The sequence below is a fragment of the Molothrus ater genome, chromosome 1 (genome assembly GCF_012460135.2).
Source record: "Molothrus ater isolate BHLD 08-10-18 breed brown headed cowbird chromosome 1, BPBGC_Mater_1.1, whole genome shotgun sequence".
NCBI classification, from domain to species: Eukaryota; Metazoa; Chordata; class Aves; order Passeriformes; family Icteridae; genus Molothrus; species Molothrus ater.
Window position 1 is genome coordinate 110,386,474 of NC_050478.2, and position 27,714 is coordinate 110,414,187.

Genomic DNA, 27,714 nt, shown 5'->3' on the forward strand with positions numbered 1-27,714 from the left:
TCTGTTAATGAACACTGTCTGAGGCAAAACTTAACTTTTACAGTTAAAAAAAATATTTTAAAAAGAAATGGTATTAAAAAAGCCAAAAAAACCTGACCTCCATACCCTGTCTTCAACTATTTTGTAGAAAGAGAATATTTTGCTACTGAAGAAGACTTGCTCTAATTTTTTTTATAGAACTTTATAATCCTTTAACTTCAGCACTGTGAGGCTTCTGTATTTTAAAAGATTAAGTAAATAAGAAGTGATGTTTGGGGCATGGCCTTTTGGCTCCATAATCATCAAACCAAAGTAGCATATGCCATTGGAAGAAACAAAGAAATTAACTTTGGCCTTTCGAGGATGCACTTTCTGATTTGCTTTATTAATGGAGACAGTAAAACTGAAGCTTAATATGAAATACCATGAGTAACAAGCATGAAATATGTGTACTGCAGTGCAAATCTGTTCACCAAATATTCTCATTTCAGGGGAGAATTCTTTTGGCACAATGCCTGGGCTGCTGGCCACAGCCTGCTTGGCTGCCTTGTCCTGTGCCTAGCCTCTTCAGCAGCTGGTGCTGCTCTCAGGCACTACATTCAGCTCCTGCTCCCACAGCTTATTATAGGTTTAATTTTTTTCTTAGAAAAATATGTTTCTAAATTTAGTTTACGACATCAAGCCAGTTGTTGAATCACAAACATGTTCCTGCTACCAAACATAAGCAGTCTGTGCATTCACTTGTACATGTATTTTCTGTGGGCAGAACTGCATTTTCTAATTGAGGAACATTTCTGAATCCATTGTGCAACTGATGTTTGGAATTTAGGATTAATTTATGTCTCTCTAAAACCTACTAAATCTAGCTAATTCAATAACCAAAACCAGAATTTGCCTCTCTTGAAAAATAAGGTTTTGCTCATGCACACTGGCTTTGCGTTGATGTCATTAAAGTGGCCCAAACTCTGCATGATAATGGGGATTTACTCACCAGAAACACTATTCCCTGCCAGTGCTGTGGGCAGGTGGGTGTGTGCAATGAAGACATTAGCTAAACACAGGAAAAAAATACATATTTGTGTCTGTGATAGAGACATCTGACAGGCAAGAAAATGCTTCACGTTTAATATCTTCTTGCCATCTGAAAAGAAGGGATAGGTAAAAAGATTCTCTATTCCTGGCTTTTAAGGCTGGAGCAGGAAGAACAGAAGTCCTGACTCTAAGCCCTCCCTCTTCAGACCTGAATAGAGAACTCTCATACCTACATGTCCACTGGCCTTTCCTTTTCTGCCTCCTTGACATAAGGAGGATGTTAAAGACACCTGGAAGAAAGCTGTTCCCAACCCTGCTCATTTTCATTCCACCTATGGTAGGAAGGGAGATAAGATTGCTTAAAAGTTCCTGTCCAAGAAACAACACAATATTCCATTTTTGAGCCTTCAGCTTTATCAACCTCCAGAACAGAAAACTTACATTGACATCAATTTTACTTCACATTCAAGATCTTATTGCAGCTCAGGGTGCCTTAAAGTATACTCTGAAATCAGCAGCTTGAAATTCAACAACACAGACTCAGCACAAAGAGCCTGGAAAAATACAGCATTTTCTAATTTAATGATCTCTGTGTTGAGGTGAAAAATTAGCTCTTCACCTTAGGGCCTCACTGAAAATCCAAGGCATGAAATTATTTGCAATTGCATGCCTTTCACATTATTCCTTTCCATTGCATGTAGCAAATTTAATGTAGGTTGGTCTGGAGTGTGGAGGGAGGGGGGCAGCCCTGTGATACTTGGCATCCTCTCCAGCTGCATCTGCTAATGACAGAGCCCTATCCAGCACTGCTGAAACCAGGAATTTTGCCACTGACTTGAAAGGCAGCAGGATTTAAAATTACAATGCATACCACTTATTTTCTTCCCCTTGACAATATGGCCAGTGCATTCTGGGTAGGAAGCTAAGCTTCCCCATACTTGTACATAATTTGATCTCCTGACAATAATCCACATGCAGCTAAACGGTGCCTGCATAACATTTTTTGCCTCAGTGGTTAAGGCATATCATTTGGAACCACAAAAACAAACCAAAGACCAACCTAGAAGTAAAATAATCTCTAGGTGGGGAAATGATGGAAGTGAACAAGGCCTGAAGTGCAAACTGGAGCATGGGTATCCAAGGGCATTACAGTCATCTTAGTGATCATTTTGAATGCAGATAAAAAAGGATAAAGTACTGAAGTACAGAAGTCATGTTCATCCCTATTAAATGCCAAATCACAAAGAGATGTCTGAGCACAAAAAGGCTATTACTAATAAATCTTCTGTAGTGTAAGAGGCATTGAGCTCTTTGCAAGTTAAGTGACATTTGCCTCTTGTGGATTTTGGGATTCCGATTTCTATTTGTTTGCTTTATGTTAAGTGAACCATCTGCTTCCTTTTGCTCTTTTCTAAGACTCCAGAAACCTCCCATTCTGAAGCAAAATTCACTTTGAGCTGGAATTTCTCAGGTCTTACGTAAATACACAGCAGAGGTAGGACATGGCCCTATTCCTCTGCACAGCTGCCACTTGGATCAAGTGTCTTTTTTCTTCCATCCTCCAGAGCAAATTAGGCTCTGTGAAACCCAAAGGGAAGGGGACTCCTGATGCTTTCTCCTTCACCTTTTACAAGGATGTACAGTTGATGTGCTCTTCCTGCATACTGAATAGCTGTGACAAGGACTCCATCACCCTGACACAAAACCACTTCTTTGTGCTCCCTCTGCATTTGCAGCTTTCTGCCACAGCAGCACTGCCTCCACAGGGCATCCTCCAGCATCAGCTGGGAGATGAGATTTTTTTACATAACTCCCTTTTCTGTGACCAGTGCTGTCCAAATCTGCCCCACACAATACACTGCCCTATATTGTCATTATACAATATAAATAACAGAATATAGAGAACATTTTAAAACCATACAATTTTTTCCTTCCTCCTGGGAGCTGTATTGATCGGGAACACACAATCAGGGACACAAACGTATATCTTTCTTCCTTCTTTTTTGCTCTCTGAAGGGTAATACATGAAAAAACTCCTCAGTGCCAAGATTTAGAAGCTGGGAATTAATTGCAAAATTGTTTCTGTCCTCCAAATACGAAGGTTTAAAAGCCTCTCACCAGTCACTGCTGAAAGCCAGATACAGTGATCTTACATTAGAGGTCCATGCCCTCACTGCAATTTAGATTTCTAATTCATTTCTACCAAAGCAGTTTCACAATTACTTGTAATTTGTCCACCAGTAATTTCCTTTCTTCTTAATCAAAACACAAACTGCTCCTGGTCTGCAGTAGCCAGATGTTACTTTGTTAATAAAACAGTGCTTGAAGAGTCTTTCTTTATGTCAAGCCCCTATAACATGCAGCAAAACAGCACCAGAAATTGTATGGAGGCAGATCAGTAACATCTCCTCACAAACCTCAATTTTTAAAAAAAATTAGGAATTAGCTATAAACAGAAGGACACACTGTAGCAGTGATTTCCTAGTGGCAGTACATGTGCACTTTTATTAATATTCAGTTGTATTGCATTAGCACAGAACCTGTATCCAGTTCTGCAACCAGCACTTGTACCAATCTGCTCTATTCAGGTTGCTGCTATGACAACTATCCAGAGTCAAATGCTAGGTCAGCTCCCAGCATATGTGTCTAGGCCAAAATTCATTTGTCAGAAACCTAATAGCCACCTATTCCTACTCCTCTAACAGATAAAAACAATAATGTTAAAATGACAGAATGTTACAATATCCTTAACAGCCTATTCGCTGAAAACTTTAGATTTTCCTTGCTTTTATCCCCCAAAACAAAAACAGATGAGAAGGATGTGTTTGAAGTGCCTATTTGCAAACTTACCACAAAATCACAGAATAAGTTGAGTTGCAAGGAACCCATCAGGATCATGGAGTTCAACTCCTGGTCCTGCACACTGTCTAAGAGTCCAAGAGTCTCACCATGTGCCTGAGAGCATAGTCCAAACACTTCTTTGGTGCTGTGACCACTTCCCTGGGGAGCCTGTTCCAGTGCCCAAACACCCTCTGGGTGAAGAACTTTTTTCTACTTTCCAACCTAAACCTCCTGTGACACAACTTCAGGCCATTCCCTCTGGTCCTGCCACTGATCACCACAGAGAAGAAATCAGTGCCTGACCCTGCTCTTGCTCTTGTAGAGAAGTTGTAACTGCAGTGAGGTCTCCCCTCAGTCTCCTCTTCCAGGCTGAACAAGTAACCTCAGCTGCTCCTCATGAAGTTTAGGATCATTAAATTATCTCTTCCTCCACCACAATGATTACTGATATTTAATTTGTCTGGTTACAAGTCACAGCATAGAAAAAAAATACAGCTGTCATCTCAATGAAAGATTTTTTTAAAAAAATGCATTCAGTGTTTATCACAAAGAACTGTTTCATAGCATCATAGTGCATAACATTCTGTGAACATAGACTTGCCCTTGTCAACTTGAAAAGCTCAAATAAACAAAGACTTTTTTTTAACTGAGGCTAGCACATCAAGTGAGTTGTATTGTGAGGACAACACCTTTATCAGAATATAAAGTTGTCTGACTACTGCTATTTTCATGTAGTCTCTGGAATGAAAGTGAACCTTTTAAACTCATATTTTTTTTAAAAATTAAATGCAGAATAACTTTTTCTTATCATATAGAGTCTATAAAATATTTACAGACAAGCACTCTGTGAAGAGACTACTATTTTAAAGAGCACCAGCCCTGACTGAGAAATGCCTTTTTTAGGATGGGAAATATGTAAGGTAACAATAACTTTCATTTTCCTCTGAGCTTAAGTTTTTCTTGGGCTCAACTTGTCATTTGCTGTGTATCTGCAATAGAATCACACATTGCATGTCTAATTACATGGGGCATAAGGATGAAAGAAGTGTATGTAGCTCCCTCCTTTGGTTGATCAAAAAACTGTGCATGCCATTGCAGCTTTTCCATGACATTAGTCACTGAAGTGGAGTCAAATGGCTAAAATGACATGGATTGAATCCAGGAGAGCATCCAGGCCACTGGCTTTGCAGTCATATGTGACCACTATTCTATCTGCAAAAATAACAATATATTCTCAAAGGTCCAGATTCCTAACTGGTACAAATCAACATGTTGTGAATGAAGCAACATCAATTTTCTAAATGATCTGGCTAACTATACATGACACATCCATAAAAAGGTTCATATACTTCTACAGTCATATTACTCTGTGATTCAGTTCTTTTCCTGCTTTCCTATATTCATCCTCCCTCCTCATTCCCAAGTGCTGACATTTTGTCTTGATTGCCAAAAACTACTTATTTCAATTAGAGAAAAATGCTCATTCATAAATTTTGCCACATGACAGCATGCAAAAAGTATAACTTCTAAACAAAAAAACAACAAAATGCAGCTGTTACAAAAAACCACTTGTGTCCAAATGAAGGGGAAGGCATTTCTTCCTACTACCATTCTTACGTGGTTTTCCACAGATAGATTCCATCTAGTTCATCTTCTTTAGGGAAAATAGGGAGGCAGGTGCTCTTGCATAATGTATATAAATTACTATTTACTCTTACATCTTTCCTTGAAGACTTTTAATTGGTTTTTGGGGTTTTTCCTTATTTTCAGATGGAACAGTAGCAGCACTAACCCACCTTCACTTTCTCCAAAGTCCCACAGCCCAGTCCTGCTCCACACTTTCATGTTGGGGTTTTACAAAAAGTACAGCACACACTTATCTGTTTGGAAGAAGCAGGGACTGACAATGGTTCAGGTCTTAGAATAAAACTTCAATTTTTGTGATCAACAAGAAATTGAGCCACATGTCCAAGGTCTCTGGAGTGCATAAAGCACGCATCCTGCCCCTCTGCTCAGTGCCCAGGACATAATGACAGGATGGCTTTTCCCAGATTTTTATATTTATTTAGCCATTCTTCTTTTGCCCAACCAAGACACAATTTGGTTTGTAAAGTGGCAAAAGAAGAATGGTTATATTGTTCACTATATGCAATGAATACAAGTGAAAAGGGCTGTATTTTAGCTCTACTTATTTTGTTTCGTGACTCCCTTGTTCATTGTAGTTCAGAGCCTCCACTTAATGCAACTGCTTCATACCAAATATTGCTAGAGATGTAATAAGGATCTTGAAGGATTATCCCACGAGAATATCCAAAGTAGCACAGAAAACCTTAAGGATTCAGATAATGCCTCTTCTATCTCTAGCTGAAGCAAATCATGTAAGGTTGATTCAATTATTGTTTCTGCATTTTTCATCAACTGTGATCAAAATGTCTTTAAAATTCAAAAGAGTTACTCTTTTCCAGTATCCAGACTCAACAGAGGTGATTTATAATGAGACACAAAAGCTCTTCATTGCCTCTGTGCCATCTTCCTGATCTGGACTACAAAAGATCAGCCAAATTTAGTCCAGTGTCACAAGCATTTCACTGTTCAGCAGTACTACCATTAAACCTTGACAATTTCAACATATAAATCTATAAAAATTGTGTGACAGAATAAATTATTTTTGGTATTGGGAAGAATTTAAAGGTGGAAGTGACAGGACTCTTCAGTTGGGTAACAGGTATCAAATATAAAACTTCTCAACACTAAAGATTCTGGCCAACCAAACAGTGCTTGATCTCAAGATAATGAAAATGCACTGGAGCTTAAGAGAGCACTTGAGTAACATCTAACACAGTCAGACAGCCAAAGCATTGCAGTCTGAGCTACCACAGCCTAGTAAATACATTGATGCTTTTTAAAGAGAAGTCTCACAAACCGACGATGCTTTTATTGTTGCAGTTGGGAAATTATTGTTGCAGTATTGGGAAATTACTAGTTTCCTGAAAGACAAGAAAGCATTTATTTTCCCATTAAGAAATAAATTCCTGGCATGAAAAAAAAAGCAATGTTGAAAATAAGTCAGTGATGCCAGTGAAACTAGATTTCATTGGCTTATTTTTAAGATTGGATTTTTGCTGGCAGAAATTTTCAGCCTTGAGTTAGGAAATACAAAGACCGTATAGGTGGAACTTAAGACACAGGTTGAAGAATGGTTCCTTCCTTATTCAGTCTCAACTTTATCACTCTTAACACTGTCCCCAGATCATTGCAGCTATTAGAAAGACTTCTGGAAAGTAATCCATAAGATGAAGTATTTGTGTGTGTAGAGACACATACATACAAGGAGAGGTTTCTTCTGAAGAGAAAACAAATGGGAGCATGGGATTGTAGGTATATAAAGCCAGTCCTTCACATTTAACACTTGTGAAAGAAACAGAAAATACTCATGAGCATGGCCTACACTATCTGTTAAAAAGAAATGAGGTCTTCAAACATCCCTAGTTTTGAATTTTAAGCTGCTTCTTTCTGCTGAGCAATAATTTAGATGGTTTTTCATTAAAACAGTGCTAAAATTAACACTGTACGCAAAAAAAAAAAAAAAGAATTTGGGAATTCATGTCATTTTAATAAATAGAGACTTCCATAAGGGATATACATTCAAGATACTCAGAACTTCTTGCTGAAGACCTGTGTTGTGTCAGGGAGAGAAGGAAAACTGAAGAAGAAAAGGAAAGGGAATAAACAAGACAAGAAAAGGAGTTCAGGAGGCTGCAAGGTTTTACCTTAGCTTCAGGAATGGGCATAACACTCACTGTGTTCTTAATTAATTCATGATTTATGGGTAATATTCTAAAAAAAGTGGTGGTGGGGATACAAACTACACAATTACAGAACCACAGAGTCAATTAGGTTGGAAGAGACTTCTGACATCGTAAGTCCAACCTATCACAAGAACATCACCACATCAATTAGACCATGGCACTGAGAGCCACATCTCACTTTGAGGCACATCACCTGTCTGGAACACAAAAGGCAGAATTTCACTGTACTGTATGCAAGAATAAAGCAGCCTTAATGCAATGTCCATTCAGCTCTGAGGGGAAGTGCTGAATGAGTGCCCTTGCCAGATCCTCTTGACAATCTACTTTCCAGGACTGTCTAATGCTTGTCTTCAAATTGAAAATCTCTTTATATCACTTTTGAAGTGGCAATTTTCATCATCAAAATCTTATTTATCTTATTTCCCCTTTCTCCCTCCCAAGTTTTCACTGGCACCCTCAAAGCCTGTCTGAAAACAAGGCGCTTTTTTTTTAAGAGCTACAGAGTGACAAAACAACACGATGAACTGAACTTTTCCAATCTTCCTCTGTTTAAGAAAAAAAATCTAATGAAAATATAACATTTTAGATATATGTAAGAAAAGTGAAGGAAATTTAATAGTAACTTAAGAAGAAAAAAATAGGAAGACAAGCAAAATAGAACCCTTTTACCTATTAGTCACACTGTCTGCATATGAGGATACAGATCCAGTTCTCATCTCAGCAGATGAACTGAGCACACTATTGTCCATTAAATACCACACTCAGAAATACTCTGGAATGCTGTGCTCTCTGTCTACTTCATTAATTTCCCATCCTCAGAATAAATAATTAAATTTCAATGGAACTGGGGCTAAACCCAAGGTTTTCTACTTCTCTAATGACTTATCTATTCCACCCTGAAGGTTAAATTTCTTACTAAATTTTATGAAGCTACCTAACACACACTGCCATATTTTTTTCCCAGCATGTTCAGCATCTCTACTCAGCATATCTGTCCTGAATTCGCAAGTAGTTTTGCAAGCACCAAAGTTACACCAGCTCAGATAATTTACTGCTTGCTGAATGAAATTGCTGGTGCTATTTGCAATTCCACTGTGTTCCAGAACTCACTGGCAAAAAGGGGAAAGAGGTGGAAGAAGCAGAACCCAACATCCATTGTTCATAGGCAGCTTTGCTGCTTTGACATCACAGTTGCAATTAAGGCAATCAGTTGAGAGATTTTCTTACAGATTTTTAATTCTGTAATGAAAAGTAAAGATATGCCTCTCCCCACAAAGAGGTTATCAAGTCCTTGTGTGATAGTAATATTACAAATAAAAGAAAAAAAATCCTATTAATATGGGGTTTTTTTTAGTTCTGACTACCATTTAAATATTGATTTTTGTTTCAACAGGTCTCTGGCTCCCTGAGGAGCATTATGGGATTCTCACTCAAATCACTTAAACTCTGCCTCACCCTGGCTGGACCAAGGGATTGAGCCAGTATTTTGTACAATGAAAGTAACTGATGTTTGTGCAAGTAATTTCTAGTTCCCCTTGGGCTAAGAGCACATTGACTTTGTAGCTTTTCTTTTTATTATTACTGAAAAATCAGAGAGAAAATGAGAGAATATAAAACCTGCACAATATGAATGAGCACTGCTTGTAAACTAAATTATATTTAGTATTAAAGTGCTTTGACATCTCATGTGATTTGTAAATCTTAAGGCAAATGTAGCACAATAATGAAAATACTAGCAAAAAATATAACAGCAAAAAGAAATAGCAACATTCACTCTCAGATCCTAAACTAACCATTGTATAAATATAGCAGTAGTAATCCTTTATACAGTTAGGGCATGACCTGAAAGAACTCAATGGACTATGCATAAAAGGAAAATGTTCTTTTAAAAAATGTTCTAATCCACAAAATAAAAATTCATCTGCTATGACAGAAGCACATTTTGGAACACATGAGATATCACTAAGATTTTTACTTTGTTACAATCATGAAGAGAAATAAAGCATAATACTCTTTGTAATATGAATGTTAGACATTCACTCTATCTGTGGAGTGAGTAAATAATCAAAGCCTGGAATGAACTACCAGTTAGATTTTTAAAAACTGAAAAAAACCATGCAATTTCCAGAAAATTAAAGGTAATAAAATTGTAACATGCAGAACAAAAGGTGAACAATCACACAAGAAAAAAACATATGAGCTTTAAAAACTCACTAATAAGTTAATTGACAGCATTTTGCTATACAGCATTGCAACTTCTCTGTTTCAGGCAAATAGCTATTTTCAGTCAGTAAGAACATTTCACCTTCTATTTAAAATGCATACACTTTTTCAAAGAGAATATGTGCACAAATAAATATACTGATTCATGGACACATGCACCATGTCTGTTATTTATGCACATTATATCCACTCTATGTTCAGTTCTTTTTAATTCTAGCACAGGGATTACACATAATGCTCTGAAAATCTACAGCCACCAAAAAGTAAATATACAGCTTTATCCAGCTGGACATTACAAATATATTAGACACCCTGACACAGCTTATGTAAATATAGACAAAGACATGCTTGTGTATTCATTTAAAAAAACCTACAGCTTTTGTATTTTAATTAACCTTGCTAGCAAGAAGCATACAAGGCACTGCACCACCCTTCTGCATGGCACCCTATGTAAATGAGTCCAGTGCATTGATAAATATGGATGTGGCAGACCCCCAAAGAGCACAGTACCTGCTGTCTATCCAAGCGCATCCTTTTTGCAGCATTTCTGCTTTCACTCTCACAGGCGGAAGCCAGGATACTCTCTGCAACTGCTGAAGTAAGGTGTGAGGGAATAGGTCGTGACTATGGAAGAGAAAAAGGAAACACAGGAATTATTCCCAGCATAATCCACGACATCCTTGTTCAAAGCACACCATACCATCACCTAGGCAGGAAAGTCCGCTCATTGAAATGCAGTTTATACCAACAAAACAGGGAAATGGAACTTGCAAAGATGAAAAATGAAACTAGTTAGATGTTAAAGCTGCAGCTGATCCACAGATCCACGAGAAGCCCTTTCCCCCCACAGCTCTATTGTCCACTGTGTTTAGTCTGGCTCATTAAGCTGTACTTTGAACAGACAGTGGCATATTCTCTGTGTTCCAGCAGCACCCTGGCCGTCTGATTCTTGTTAAGAAAACTGAAAGGCTTTTTATCCTGTGCAGCATGTGACAGAGATGAGTAGTGTTTTTTTATAGTCATAAAAAAAAAAAGAAGAAAAACCCAAAAAACAAAACCAAACAAAACAAAAAAAACCCAAGTGATAGGGTTGAAACATCACTCAAAACCTAACAGATTGTCAGAACATTTCAGAGCAGCCTCAATCTGTAGTATATGAATATTTGCATTCCTTGCTGCAACATGACTGATGTGATTAAAACGACTTAAAAAAAAAATCTGTTTTTCTTTGGATAATGCCAGCCTTCCAACACTCCAGATATTTTGTTGTTCAACTAGACACGGTTCATTTTTCTGATTCAAAACCTGTCATTACTAATTTTATAGCATTTACACATTTAAGGTTAAAGGTGCAGTGAATCCCCCCAAAAAAGGGAGTGATAGAATCTTTTTAGCATCATTGTTGATTATGAACTCCAGTATGATCTTGCCTACCGTTTCATTGGGGAGAATATTTACACAGCTTTTTTTCCCTGATTACATACAAAACAATCTTCCTGAAAGATGAAGCTCACAATAATCTTCTTCATTAATATACAAAGACATATCAGAATTACCAAGAAAATAAACAAGGTGGGGATAATAGCAGAGATACTGATGCACATATAAGCCCATTACAGAGACTGCAATTTACTGAGCTCAGTTCTGAACTTCCACAAATGTTCAAAGCTTCACTGAACTCAAATTTACATTTACTATGTAAATTTTTACCTACTGAGGCTATGGCCATGTGTGAGGGGGTTGGGTGTGGTTTTTTGCTTGTTGGTTTTTTTTTGATTGGTTGGTTGGTTGGTTTTTGGGGGTTTTTTTTGTTTGGTTTGGTTTTGTTTTTGAAGAGTTTTACTTTCTTACTCCCAAAAACATGGATATGAACCTGATATGAAATGTCAATTAATTTTGGAAGAAAATTTTGAAGTTATTCCCATTCACTTCCTAGACAACAACCTTAAAACAGGTTAATTGTTATAAATGGTAATTGTTAATAAATGATTTTATGGTTTTCATAACATTCCAGAAACTGAGGATCCAGCCATTATCAGTATTAGATTGTTACCTGCAAAAATTAAAGTCCATTTATTGACTTTGGATATGCTCTGCAGAATGCCAGTTTTTAATGTGACACTCTACTGTCTCTAAAGGATGTGGCCACGGTCTGTCTGGGACTGGAAGATGAACTAGCTTTCAGAAATAGGCAGGGATTTATGGGTCTTCCTCACTAGTGCAATAGGCTTATTTATCCCCAATTACATGAGAACAAGCTCTCTGGCATCAGCCAAGCAGCACTGCAAGAAAGGCAGCCAGAGGCTGCAATACTGCAATAAATTACACTTCAATTGATTTGACAGAACAAAGTACTGAACTTGTTTCCAGTTTGAAAATAATTCAATCTAAGAGATGAGGGACACTGATGTAACCCCCAGTGTCATGACAGAGGTTAACATGACATGCAGTACAGGCAGACACCCTACTCAGAGCTCCAGAGAACAAAATAAGTCTTTTCAGAAGGGTTTCACTGAAAAAGCATTATATTTAATAAACTGCCTCCCTGGAATGGTGATGTTACTCTGAATTTGTTACTCATCCCACTAGATCCCTCTCTGTATTTGCTGGCCAAGTACCACTGTACATGCCACTGGTTTATGTACGTTCAAGGTGCACTGACTCTGTTGGCTGCATGGAAGCCTCACTGTGGTCCTGTAACAGGGATGTTCACACAATGATATTCTTGAAAAATGGTCAGCAAACACTTGGATAATTCCTCCAGCTCAGGTCTTTAGCTAAAGTTGTAACTATACCTACACATAAGTGGATTTTTAGAAGGTGACACGTGAGGCAGAAAACCTAATGTTCCGACCAAAAAGTAAATTGAACACCAGTTCTCCCAGTTTATTTATTTAAGGGAGAGAATAAGTTTATTGAAGTGTTTTATAAAACAAAAAATAAATTGTTATTATAAAAATCAAGTGGTTATCTTTGAAAAGGAGTGTAGTGGTCATGTGCTCACTATTGAAATATTGAACTCAGCACCTGCAAAAAAGAGGAAATCTCTGGGTACTGGAGTATCTTCCTCTCAAAACATGTGTTAACCCATAATTTCTCTCAATCATCACTGCAGCTGGCTGTTGTTATGTTCATGTCAAGAACTACCCAGAGTGAACCTTAGGGAAAATGTGATGAATACCTGGCCCAGTCACCTGGAGAGTAAAGTACTGTAACAAAGCACAGGAGAAAAATCATCTGCTCAGGGTTGAGGCTCCATCAACAGAGCTCTAGTATGGCATTGAATGAGAAGATGAACACAGTCCTCTGTCACCAGGAGCAGAGCTGTTAAAAAGAAGATTTTTCTGCCTCACAAAATTCCATATCTGTAAAGTCTCAAAAAGATCAATTTTGAAAAGCCTTGCCTAAGAGGAAAAATTACTCTGTAATAACCACTTCAAAAAATTGGTTTTAAATAAACTGAATTAGTATCTCCATCTTCTAAGCTCAGAAGCCCCTTTCTGGCTTAACTCAGCTTCCTTTTCCTCTCTACTTCTGATTATTCATGATCTCTCTCATAACTACAGCTGTAAAACCAATTCTGTAAGAAGCTCAAACATCCCTGTTGGGTTCTGAACATCTCTCAATTCCCAAGCTGAGGGTGAGATTCAAAGGCCTTGGAAAACATGGCAAAAGTGATTCCATTCAATTTTGCAGAAGGAAGCCTGCAGATCTCAGCCAAAAGGACATTTTGCAGGTTCCCAAGCTACCCTCTGCAGAGCTGAGAGCTGAGTGCTGCTTCCTACAAGTTTGGAACTACAGCAGGAAATGTGGGAGAATTTTTCCAAGGGCTCCCAGGCTGCCCCCACAATCCCTGGATCCACAACCTGCCCACTGAACTAGCAGAAAACCAGATTTCATTTTATGTCAAAATAGAAAACCGTTGACAAACTAACATTTCTTAAAGGGGAAAAAAAAAGGCATTACCAAAAAATTCCCAACCAGATTTAGCTGGTTTGGAATGTGCTTAGTGTTGTCTAAGGCATAACCTTCACAGCTCCAGTCTGGTATTTCTCTCACTTCACAGTAATGTAAAGCAGGAAATAACTATTCTGGAACTACCCATGTGTAAAACAAAAGAAAAGAAGAAATCCTGTAAATTAATCTACCAGAAGTAGCAAATCACAAGGCAGGATAACATTTTTGACATTTTGAACCAAGGACAGATAGAAAAGACGTGATAATTTTAATAGTAACTCTCAGGTGAAGAGATGAGTAAAATTTAGAAGAAATCTGGTGAACAGTGTAATACAGACCTTCTGAGAAGACTGTATGTCCATCACACAAAAGCAGTATACAGAATTGCTTTGTATTTACTTGGAAGCATGATACTGCTTGTGACTGCACTAAGGCAGGAGTCACATTTTGAATGCACATCCGGTTTTGGTTTTTACATCTCCTCAGCTGACACACAGCTAACATCCAGCCTCTAACACAATGTAGGTGAAGAGCATTCTGATCAAACATTAAGGAAAACCAGCTAGATCGACTGGGTACATGGATGCCTTTCTTTATAACAATTTCTGAAGTGACTGACATTTGGGAAGTGGTTGGAATTCCCTCAGTAACCCATGGGAGATGACCAACCACCTCCAGTTCTCCCATATTTGAAACTATTTTGAGACCACCACAAAGCCTGTAGATGACAATGACAACAAAGCAACACGCACACTTAACCACCTTATTGGATATGCACTTTTGCATGCATTTATGGGAAATAATTTTTTGTTCAAATTGGTTTGAACTTTTTATACACTCATCCCTTTTTCTCTTTCTGAAGAGTTTATAAATTATTGACAGATATACTTTTGCAAGCTGCCTAATGGAAAATCAGATTAGTCAATACTTCTTTCTAGTCTAATAAGTGCTGTTTTACCTTAAAGTATGTTAAACCTAATGAAGACCCTTTCATGCCTCTGATGCTCCTTAGATCTGGGTATCAACAATCAAAGCATCTTACAACAAGCCTTTCTGGTTACAGAGTAGTCCTGCAAGGTTGCTGATTTTTAGTAGTTGAAATCAGAAATCCTTGGCCCAGTTCATCTAGAAACTAGCTCTCTTGGTATAATCTCTGACTCTTTAAGAAAGGAGAGACTTACAATATGCTGTAAAATATGCATTTTCATATAACAACTGTATGCAGCATCATGAAGTCTGCTGTTTAAAGTGAGGTACTATTGCAGTATGTTCATGTGAAGCACCAAATATTTTTTCTGGAATAGTCATATAATTCCTGTATTTCTACACAGAATCTGAAAAAACATCTATGTTTTAATTTCTTATGTCTATTTTTGGCATAAATTTACTAATTATTGATATACTACATAACTGATTGTATTTCAGTCTAAACCACTAGGAGCAGTATACTCACTAAAAAGAATTTTGCAATTTACTGTGCATGCTGTCCGCCTGTGGTTAGAGATGCATTGTCTCTAAAGTTACTACCTTGGCATGTTTTTGAGATCCAGTATAAATAAAAACCAAAGCTGTCATACAAATACTTTCACACTTTACATTGGTCTGGCTCAGTTCTGAAAAAACACAGCTATCTGTTTAGTCAGATAATGGGCACACATGTACACCTGCTGAAATGCCAACACCATAAGCTGATGAGTGCATAAATACTACCTTCTAGTTTAGGCAAATTAACACTGAAAATTACATCTTTCAGTATAACACAGTTGGAAACACATAAACATGCAAGCTACTACATTTTCTTCATAGACAATATAATAATATTACCTCTAATATAAATCATAGAATCACAGAATCATTTAGGTTGGAAAAGACCAAGATCATTGTAAGATCATTGAGTCCAACCATTAACACAACACTCCCAATTCCCCCCAAGTGCTGCATCCACATTTCTTTTAAACACCTCCAGGGACAGCAACTCCACCACTTCCCTGCACAGTCTATTCCAATGCTTCACCTACAAATGAAGGAATTTTTCCTAATAGCCAATCTAAATTTGCCCTGGCACAAGTTGAGGCCATTGCCCCTATTCCTATTGCTTGATACTTGGGAGATTAATATAAATGTGAGAATGAGGAAGTATTTTAACTATTACTCAAATTTGGAAAAAAAATGGTTTAAAATTTTCCAAAGTGATTTGGCATCCAAAATTGAAGATGAATGCCTAAGATGCCTCACTGGCAGTAACTGAATTTTTCCAAAGGTACCACTAAGCACTTCTTTGCATATTGGGCTCCCAAAAATTAGACACTCCCTAGTGCTTTACTGCATGTCAGCTTTTTCCTCAGGTATTGCAAGTCCAATTCATTTTCAAAATTAAATACTGCAAATATGCCACAACTCTTTCATAATAAATTATTAAGATCTAACACCATGTCCTAAAATGCCCAACATATTTCTAACAGTGTGCAATATCTAAATAGCACTTTTTCATAGAAAACATGCAAAATAGATTACAAGACAGGGAAGACACGATATTCAAATAAGAGTTTTTAATCAGAATAATGCAGTGAAATGTATAACAGAATTGTCCTGCACAGCACAATAGCAAAGGATTCAGAAACCCTTCTAGAGAGTATTTTTGAATTTAAAGATTGAATGAAGTACAGTACTGCACTATATTAGATGTACTTTTATAGTGGTCACAAACTGGAAGAGGGTAGATTTAGATTAGATATTGGGAAGAAATTCCTTGCTGTGAGAGGGGTGAGACACTGGATTTTGTTGCCTAGAAAAGCTGAGGATGTTCCATTCCTGGAAGCGTTCAAGGCCGGGTTGGGTGGGGTTTTGAGGAACCTCCTCTAGTGAAAGGTGTCCCTACCCATCGAAGAGGGGTTGGAACTAGATGAATAGTAAATCCACTTCCAACCCAAACCATTTTGTAATTCTATGATTTGTTAGTACAGAATAGTGGAATATGAACAACTGGACTGGCATTTTAATGCCTGTAGCCCTGCATTTCAGTTGGGTTTGATATATTTTGCTTGGTCTCGCAGTCTTGTGATAAACACCCAATTGTAACACCTACTAGAAGATTCAATGAAATAGCTACAAATATTTTCTTAAATGACAGAAGAGGCTTTTTGAAACATCTAGTGATGTTCAAATCACTTTTTTAAGTTTTCAGTTTTGAAATACATCAAATTGAAGCATTGCACCTTGATTATGATGGCACCTAAATAAATCCAAGTATATCTTAACAAATCCATATTTCTGTCTAAAAGTTTAGCAAATGACTCTTTCTAATCAACCACCATGCTGCTGTTGCTGCTGCTTTGCCTACATATGGGACCAAGTCTGGCTCTGCCTATTTGAGCAATTTCAACAGGGCTAGTGGAAATTTTAAACCACTTATGTGAACAACAGCAAGAATATCCATCTGACTTTATTTACATAAATATAAAGTATTTTGTCAAAAGTAGTCGTCCAGGCTTCTTTTTAGTTTCATTATTGACTTATGAGACACCTGGGGATGAACCTCTCCAGACTGGTTCATCTAAGTGCTTCACTGACTGCTGAGGGAGCCAAAGTCACCTAATTTCTCTAACAAACCTTGGCACAATTATCTCTCTCTCAGAGTTATCTGGTATTTCATATGACAGAGAACTCCAGGAATCATCCTGCTGACCAAATTCCTTCAGAGTCAGGTGAGAATTGTATTGAACACTGATAGCACTTTACTAGCAAAACTCCAGAGGACTTAGGAAAACTGAGTATGATTTAACATTATTTACTCTTTCCCCTAAAATAATATACTGAATTGGCTTCCTATCCTTAAACCATTGGCACAGGCCAGTTAATCAAGTAACACTGCTGCAAGAGCTCAATCTAAGTCAGAATCATAGTATCAGAAAACACTAAAATATTTACTTTTTTTTTTTTCTGATTTCAGGTAAACAGAGTAAACATTCTTTTAACCTATTCTTTGTTTTTCAATAAAAAACAAAGAATAGGTTCTTTGATTTTGTTCTACATCAGAGCTTACTGCTATTTCAGAGGGGATTACTTTTATTCTAAATTCAACAAAAAATTTAAATAAATGTCAAAATTTAGTTCCTATATCTTCCTCTTTCACAGGATGTAGAAGACTAAGTCCTATCAGGTTAGTAGGTATTTTTCACTTTTAGTTTTAATCCTATTTTTCCAAATACCATGCCTTTTTTAAGCTAACTTCTTCACATTTTGCAAGGCTAATGGAAAAAATGTTACTTCTTCAACTGCTCACTTTTCCAAAATTGCCTATACTTTGAAAAGTCATTAAAAAACAAAAGTTATCTGGGGAAGATTTAGGAGGAAATTCTTAAAAATCACACAAATATTCACTTAACTGTTCTGTGGTGGAAAAAAAAGAACAGCATATCTAAGAGCCTTAGAAAAACTGATCCTAGAATATTTTTTCAAGACAATATGAGATCTAATGGTAAAAGTCAAATTTTATTAGAGAGTAGCTTTGGCCTATTTCAATCAAGTTGCCCATCAGACTTAAATAAGTTAGCCACTACCAAAAAAGGGAGAGATGCTCAGAAAGGGAAGTGCCCAACTGACAGAGTTTGGGTATAATACAAAGCAACAACTCTATTAGTATTTGTAACTTCATGTAACTGTTATTGTGATAATTTTATTAATGCTTCCCAGCTTGTTAATCAATTAGACACGCATCCCTAAATCCACAGATCCTCATTTTCCTGAAAATGCTTATGACCTTTCCAGACATAAAAGCCTGGAAGACTGAAAACTCATGTGACTGCAAGGGCAGCTGGCCTTTTCAGCACTAAATTCAGTAAATATTGAAAGATTCCTCTTTCTAAAACTAAAAAGCAGAACCTAGACACCTAACCCAAGTAATCTTAATGAGGCATATTTCAGAAAACCTCCCCCTTCTGGAAACCAGTCCCCACTGAAGTTGCTGAGTCTCAGTACAGACACATGACAAGCCACTAGACACATTCAAAACACCTTGATTAACATGAGCACAGTTGCAAATTGTTAAAACACCTCCCTCAGCCAACTGGCACAACGAAGTGACAGCAGCAGTGAAAGATACAGAGCTTTGTTATTTGTTCTGGAGGCTGGCGATAGGACAGAAGGAGCTGGGATGAGCAACACTGGGACCTGGATCAGGAACTGTCATTGGGCACAGTGTGACTCTTCTCCCACACATCCAAACTTGTCTTTGGACAATGAGATGCATTTATGACCTTTCTCTCCAACACAGAACACATTGCTCTTTGATACTATTGTTTTGTATTACAGTAGTATTTAGAAGGAGGGTTTCCTTTTTCTTAAAAATAAAGGGTGGATCTCTTAGTGAACGAGAAAATCTTGTTCTTGCATTGGGATGCTTGCAGAAAAAATGGCATATCTGTGAAAAAGATACTATAAGATGCAATTTCAAATTGAATGTAGTGAGATTGATCATAGGAGATTGTGAAGATGGGAGGAAGCAGAGAGTAGTAAGAAAATGTAACTATTAAGACAATTGAACCTCATTTGATTATTTCGAGTATCTAAAGTTTTTCTGGACTATATCTAAATAAATGCATAGCACATATCTCCAGCATCTGTCTACTAACCCTTTTTAATTGGCAATTCTTTTTCACAGAGGCTGGGACAAGTCTAAACAAAGGATTTGAAAAACAGTGAAACAGGCCATCTGAATATTGCAGGGAGAAAATTTCTCTTGCATACCCTACAGAGGTCACAAAACACCTAACGCATATACAGGAATTCTTGTTGACATCAGTCCTTGAAAGCGAGGAAGTAATTTTTTTCTTTTGTTTTTGGACTAATGAAGAGAAAAAGAAATAATTTCTTTAAGAATATCAAAAACTTTTAAGTTCTCAAAGCAATACAGCACAATGCAGGCAGAAGCACAACCTAGAAATCCCACACAAAAGCCAGTGATTTTGGTATTTGACAGACTTCCCTCACAAGGAAAGCTTCTGAGCAAGATTGTGGAATTTAGTAAGAGAACATTCTCAAGAGTCCATTAGCAAGAGACAGCGGGAGGAGAAAAAAATCTTACGATTCATGAGAAAAACTGAGTGCCTTATTGAGGTATGTGCTTGTGTCAGAATGAAAACTGCACAACTTCATCTGCACAGTCAAATGGGCAGAGCTTTTCCAGTGCAGAAAGAGAGCTTCTCAAAGGCATATTTGTAACAAGAAGCTATGCAAGCTGCCTGAGAGTCCACAGACAGCTATCTGTCACGAGGAGAAGCAGAATAACTATAACTAATCTCTTAAACATAATAATACTAAGAATCATGTTAATTAACAACATGAACACTCATGAGACTGAGCCTTTTTTATTGCCTCAAAGCTAGAACTGGCCTGTTATGCAGCAAGAACTGTCATTGGGATTACAGGCAGCAAATTCCTGACAGAATCAGGCTCCAGGATTGCTTTTTCATCTTTTTCATGCAGTTTTAGACTAATTTAACACAGTGTTTACATTTTCTCTTCACTTTCCAGTATGATGCTGTAGATAACTGCACAGTTCCACACCCAGTCTGAATTGTCATATGCCATAAAAGAGAATATTCTCTTTTTCTCATGCAACTAAATGGTCAAAATGTAGCATTTTTGAACCTGAACAAAATAAAAAACTTGTATTTAACATGTCTATAAGAAAAGACATCTCCCATGGAGGTTATTATCTGACATCCTATTTGATATAACAATGGTACTGGTACTGATATTCAGTAGATCATTATTCTGGTTTGCTATATTTGAGGGTAGCCCGTTATTCAAAACAACACCATCATGTCCCTTCATGATTGTTTTGAACAAATGTTATTATCCAGAAAAGGTGTTTCTTCTCCATTACCAAAATGGTAAGGATGTTTAAAACAATCAAGTAGTCCAATGCCTCTGTCCATGGTAGCATTTTTAAAAATGCCTATAATCAAGAGATAATGATACAGTAACTTAGAAATCAGAAAATAATTTAAAAACTCAAAGGGATACACACTGAATTTCAGAATTATTCAAGACATAAAATGCTGCTTATTCTCTTAGGAAGCTGATGGGAGCTCCTCTAGAGACTTTGGATAGTCTTTGGCTTGTATTCCCACCTGCAAACAGGGACACAGGACAAATATCCCTTCAGGCCCAAGAGGGCTGCAGTCTTTGGCATGAGTTCCAGTGCCTTGTCACTTCCATTCATGGGCAAAAAGTCAATGTTTTAGAGGGTGATTTGTTTGTTTAAAAGGACATAAAGCCCATCATAAACTCTTATTATAAAATCAGGAAATCTTTCTGAGCTATAAAGATTGCCTGTTTGGATCATATTCCCAATAATCTCTGCTCCTTTTCCCCTTCCAGGAAAAATTTGATCCTGCAACCTTTATTCATATGAAAGTAACATTTGCAAAAGTGCACTGAAGTCAAGCCAACCCAGGTCTCATGGATCAAACTGTAGCCCCTTCTTCATATTGCAAAACAGTTGCACAAGTCTTTCAGATGACAAAAATGAGCCAGTTTACATAACTGCTCATCAGCACGAAAAATGATAGTAATAAGGCAATAAATTGGAACAGTGAGGAGACTTGCTAGCATTGGCTAATTTCGGAAGTATTTTCAATTGACAGTACAGCTAAATAAAATATTTGGCTTCATGAAAGCTGAAATTTACGTTGATGAATTATTGTCAGTGAGTAGATGCAATTTCATACGACTTAGTATATTGTAGTAAATATTTATTTTCTATCTGTCCTTTTTTGTTTGTTTGTTTTGGTTTGGTTTGGGTTTTTTTGTTAGGGCTAAACAATCTGCCATGTACACCACCAGTCAATCTTTGGCACGTCTGGCTGTACAGATGTCCTTTATTCTACCTGTCTTTCTTCATCTGAGCTTCCATTGTTCAGAAACAATGTTATCCCAATGTTTCAAATAATAAAACCATGCCGTTGATTTGAATCCAAAACACACACAAAAATTTAGTTTCTGTCTTTGCTTTTGATGTTATCAAATAGTGGTCTTACCCTACAAATAAGCTTGATATTTTGTTCTTAAAACTGTCAGCTACCATCTTAAACAACATATGGTACTCATAAATATTCTGCAAAAAACTGCAGGAAAGAGAAAGACAGAGAGAAAGAGAAAAACAGTAAAATGCAATCATCTCCAATGATTTTAATGTAATCAATGGGTTTGCAGATGATTCATTAAAAAAAAAATGGTATGTTTAACCACTAAATGATATCTATTTTTAATAATGAAGTGTTTTTGTTGTCATCTTAAGGCCAGAGAGCTAGCTAAGACATTAAACACAAGGTGTGTAGCTATCTAGTTTCTTCTGACTTTCCTCCATTTTGGAAATACAAACGTTTTCTAGAGATAATGAAGCTGCCAGTTAATGAGAAGACTTTACTTAACCATTTTTGTGCTACTGAGTAATAGTAAAATAACAATGTCTGAAAACACTGTCAGTTGTATACCATTATAATCTTCATGAGATTTGGTTCAATAATAACTACTAAACTGTTGGGATGCTCAAATTGTAAGTTTGGCCAAACATGTTTGGTTTACAACCGTTAAACATGTTTTGCACACCTATATATCAACTGAACGATTTCAAAGGAGTAACTTTCACTGATAAGCAACTGGCTAAGGTGTACAAGAAAACACCCAAAGCCAAAGCCATTGCCACTATGATGTTACTATGCTGGGCATTTTCTTGAGGGTCAATTTTACAGAGCTCACTGGAATCCAGATAGCAGAGGCATTTTAGAGAAAAATCCATCTTACAGCAAGACTTTTCCAGGCAAAAATCTGTAACTGTAACTTATAGTAATAAATAAGTCACTGTATAGTACATAGTTCAGTTTCCCTCCTTATGCCTTGCTTTTTTCTTCTTTTCCTATAGATCCATATTAGTTCATTTTGTGAACTCTACTGTCCTATAGCACTTTTAAATCGAGGGGAATAAATTCAGGAAGAATGAAGGAGGGGAAAAAGAAATCTCTGACCTGGTATTATCAAAAAAAAAAAAAAAAACCAAACAAAAAATAAAGACGCTAAGATGAAAACAAAATAGTGCCATGGATTTACATATGGGGTTTTGATGGAAACTAGGGCTGGGTTTTAAGTCAAAACTCACCATCTCAAAACCACTTCTTTTCATCCGCCTGCAGGACTTGAGGTAAGTACGTATGCGTTTTCTGGCACGCTCTTGATACTCAGGGAATTGTCGCCTGCATGAGTCAATGATAGCCTGGATCTTTTCTTTGGGCTGCTTAGAGATTGGGACCATTCGGTCCAAGTTTTCATCTACAAACAGCCTGACAAACATCTGTTGGCAAGAGGGAGACAGAGGAGATGGGTTTGGAGGGCAGCTCTCTTCTCTTCCTAGCTTCCTGGCTTGATTACTGATAGGAAGACAGTTTTTGTTTTCTATCCACTGAAGAGCTTTGTAATGGGAAGCCAGAAATATAAAGCAAACAGTTCTTTAAAGGGTTATTTGGGGTGGGGGTGGGTTGGGTTTAAAAAAATAGACAAGAAAAGAAAAGTCTATAGGATACAGAACTTGTGAGATAAACCAGAACAGACTGTGAAAATAGGCACTACTTAAGTTTCATTATTAACAATAAGCTGTGATTGCTAATCATTTTATTGAACTGACTCACATTTTTTTCTTTGTTTGAACAATTGCTTGTGTTTTCATGCATAATTATATACATTGAGAAAGAAATAGAGAACAGCTGACCACTAGAATGGTCTCCTGACAAAACTAGCTACAGCCTCTTTCCATTCAGTGGGTGAACATGCACATCCACACAGCAACACACATGGTCACACATGCACATAGAGAACAAAGCTTTGTTTTCCTCACTGGTAAAGATAGCACTCTGCCTCAAAATTCTAAAGGAAACACAGCAAATCTGTCGTCTGTTGGCAAGATTTTAATGTGCATTAAAATAATAATTGAAATAAATCCCGCAAATTAATGTGCCTTTAATATTGTCAGACTTACCCAAAAACAACAATGCAAAAGGAACAGGAGAAGTAAACAAGGTGAGTGCAAGAGGGCTTACGTTAAAAGCTTTCAGTCGCTCAGCTTCTACCCCATCTGATTCATTAACCTTCTCAGGATCTTCTTGCTCGTCATGGTCATCCTCATCCTCATCTCCTCGATTCAGAGATAGATCTTCAGCACCTCTGCCTACACTCTCATTCTTGCCAGAGTCATAGCTTGAATAGCTATGTGCAGGGGACTGAAAATAGAGAAAAAGAATATGCTTGTAAAAATTCTCAGCAAAAATAAGGTCTTACTTATCAAAAAATGCTCAGTAAATATTTCAAGAATTCCATGAATTCTTTTTATTCTTTGTTCAACATAAAGTGCTCCTAATCTTTCCAAGAGCAAACAATGCACAATTATATTAATTTCAGTTCTTTAAAAAATGTGACCAACTGCAAATTCAGTAAATCTATTAACAAATTAATTACCCATAATGACTACAGTTAATATGAAATCTTTGCCATACAGCCTTGTGTAAGTACTACCTACAGAAGTTTCCTATAAATACTAACTTTTTTTTGTATTGATCAAGATGTAAATAAGGGATAGCTGATTTGAACAAAACTCCAAAGAATTAAAATTTAAACATTTCAAGGCAAAGAGGATTCAAGTAGGAAACACTGTTATTCATCCAATGAATATTAAATATTATCAAGAGATGCAAAAATTTATTCAAAATAAGGACATGATTATGTTCTAGTTTCACTTGCAAAACCCCAGAATGAATTAGAGATGTGTAGGTTTACATTTTGAATGCTCTCTGAGAATCATGTAGTAAAACCATTTCCTCTTTGAAAATCAGCATTCAGAACTTTCCCCTGAGCAGAAATTCATTTTGTTGGATAAAACAGATGACCATCTCAATAGAGTGTATCCACTTGTAGGACCAAAAAATTTCCTCTTACCAAAAGTTAATACAGTGCATTTTCCCTTGCAATATTAAGTCCTCAGCTGACTGTTCCCACTGCATACACTTCAAACTGCAGACCATAAAAAGGCATCAGTAACAGAAAGCCTTCCACAACTTAACATTCTACAACATAAAAAAGATCAAAGCTTTTCCCCAGCCACACAAACATATCCGAAAGTATCTCCACCAGTCATCAGATTCACATTTAGGTCAATCAGAGCAAAATTTTATTTCTATATTTTAATGCTGTAATATTTCAATATTTTTCTCTCTTGCTTCAAAGCATTCTGTAGTCTGAATCAGGTACCACATGACAAATTTCACACACACACACTTTTTTTAGATGCCTCCTCCCTTAATGTCAGCAAAAGTCAGGAGCATATTCCTTCAAATAAAAATATATTTCAAATGGCATGCTTTGAACCACATTCTGAGCTTCCTAAAATTGTCTTTATTTCAGGGTATTTCGCCAGCCAGAGAATTAATCTGGACAGTGAGGTAGAAGGGAAAGAAAAACAAAACCATTCATCCGTAAGGTATATTTTTTTGCCTTATAGTCTTACTTCAGCTTCTTCTTTTCCCTTTTCCTGTTTTCATTTCCATCTTTGCTCCTCTGTACACCATCAGAGTGTACAGAGTGTTTTAGAATCACTTGCCTTGCCTTAACAGCACTCATGTTTCAAGCCTTCCTTTTTTCTTTATCCTCCCAGACTATATTCTCACAGTACCCATGCCCTGGAGTTCCAGTTTTTAATCCCTAATGCTCCTAATATCAGAACTTGCAGTCTTTCCCATCGCCTTCTGTGAGTCTCTTCACTCTTCATTCCCTAGAACCTTACAAGAGATGTAGGAAGAGTGAGAAAACATGAGAACAAACCAGAAGAGCTGGCCTGGGGATAAAAACAGCTTCAACAAGTAGCAAGCTCAGCACCACCCCTTCTGGGGCAAGGAATTAGCCAGGGTTCAAGATGGCAAATGCAAGATGGCATGAGAAGATAAGGCTTGCAAGAGCAGCAAAAAACAAAACTCCAGTTCTTGATACACTGATAGTTTGTCTTGTGAAGATGGTGAGTATCTACATTGCTACCCAGTCAGATGAGTTCAGGGTCCATCCCAAAGGAGGTGATGGTTGTGTTTTATCAGAGTGTCTAGCATGTGCAAGCAAAAATGTTTAACCGGGCCAATGGCTACCAAGGCCAACAGCTGCAGCCTGGTAGCCTGTAACAAAGGAAAGAGTGATTTCCCTTAAACCTAAAGAAATTATCAAAAGATTTTTTTTAAAAAAGAAAGTTACAATGAATTAATTGCTACTTTTGTACAGTGTTATGCAGTAGCAGATCTGACCTATGCTGTGAGACTTGTTCTTCTGTAGCTCTTTGTTTCACCCATCACTACAGCTGCATAGCATGCAGAAGTCTTTGAGATAATCAAAAAGCCATTTCATGTGTTAGGCACCACACAAAGCATAGAAGCTGCTGCCCTAAAGAAACCTACTAACTGAAATCCTTGTTGTGCAGACACTTGATCTCACATGTGTCATTTCATCAGACTAAATCCAATTAGAGTACTCATGTGCACAAAGTTAAACAGATGCAAAAGTGATTTCAGTATGTACATATGTTTCGGCTGGATGCCAAGATCATAAATTATGCACCAGCATTGAGATTTCCTTTTGTGAAGGAAACAAATTCAGGTCAAAATGGCTTAAGTATATATTTTAAAAATGCAACAGTCGGGATGGTTTTTTTTGTTTTCAGCTCTGTTTTGTTTTGTTTGGTTATTGAAGAAAGTATTGCATAGAGAGCCCTGCCCAACATCTTCTCTAAAGTTTTTATTTAAACAACAACTTTAGCATCTTAAATGAACTGTGGGGAAAAACAGTCTGAGAAAGTTGCATGGCAGGAATCCATATTTATTCACTGTGAATTTGAAGACTGTGTACAGTACCAGGAAAAAGAGGTGTTTTTCTCCTAGCTGTTTCATTAGCAAACTGAGGAAGAAGAAAAGCTCACTTGGAGTTTGCAAAAGCTCAGTTAAGAACAAAATTTTTACCTTTCTGTACTTCTACATAGATGAATACTGATTCAGAGAAGCAAGAGATGTCTCTCACTTGTGTTGACTCTGCAGTTGTGCAATATTGGAATTAAATACCAATCTAGCCGGATGGCATGTGCCTGGGCTCATCTGGCCTTGCTGCTTGACCAAGGTGGTGGTTTCACCTCAGAGACACCTTTTCCTAGCTGGATGCTGCAGCTGGGTGCTTGGGACAAGTCCAGGCATGCAGAACCTCAGGTTTACCTCTGGTGGAGAGGCTTCGAGGCAAGGTGAAGGAAAAGGAGTCGGGTTCTGCTGGAGGTACCGATCCAGAGCTTTATTCCTGGCACACAGGCCCCTGAATGCAGCAACAGCTCCAACAGAACAACTGAACTCCGTGGTTGCTGGGTCTTTTTAACCCCAGGGAGACGGGGAGGGAAGGGGTAGGGATCCCACCAACCAGGTAAGGGGAGGGGAGTCTCAGGGGGACAAGTGACACCTGGATGGCCCGATGTCCCCAGGGCTGAGAGGCATCTTTTGAACTTCGCCAATCACACGATGCCCTTTCTGGAATGCCAAGACTGATGGACAGTGGTCAGCAGAGGGCAAGGAGAGGGGAAGGGAGGGGTTGTTGGCACACCTGGGGAAAGATCCGGGATGGACAGGCTATTACGTCACACCGCAACAGTGCAAAAGCCAATAAGGATTTCCTTTTGCTACTCTATTAAGTAGCTGCAGTGCTAAACAAGGGGTGGGAGAGCAGAGGACAACTCACAGTTCATACACAATACCCAATTTTAGGTCCTGCACTGTCCTTTCAAAAGGCTGCTCCCACCTTAGACAGACAG

The 27,714-nt window shown here is 37.6% G+C and overlaps 1 protein-coding gene across 4 annotated transcripts in view; it reads right to left on the bottom strand.

Moving 5' to 3' along the window:
• Positions 1-27,714, bottom strand: part of NOL4 (nucleolar protein 4) — a 187,822-nt gene that overhangs the window by 24,771 nt on the left and 135,337 nt on the right. For 3 of the 4 annotated variants that reach the window (XM_054514520.1, XM_036402961.2, XM_036402979.2), the window contains 3 exons: positions 23,936-24,115; positions 23,002-23,193; positions 10,395-10,508 (listed from right to left, as the gene is read on the bottom strand). In XM_054514520.1, coding sequence (XP_054370495.1) covers positions 10,395-10,508; positions 23,002-23,193; positions 23,936-24,115 — 486 coding nt within the window. The remainder of the gene's footprint in view (positions 1-10,394; positions 10,509-23,001; positions 23,194-23,935; positions 24,116-27,714) is intronic. The other variant, XM_036402971.2, reaches the window with a different exon arrangement.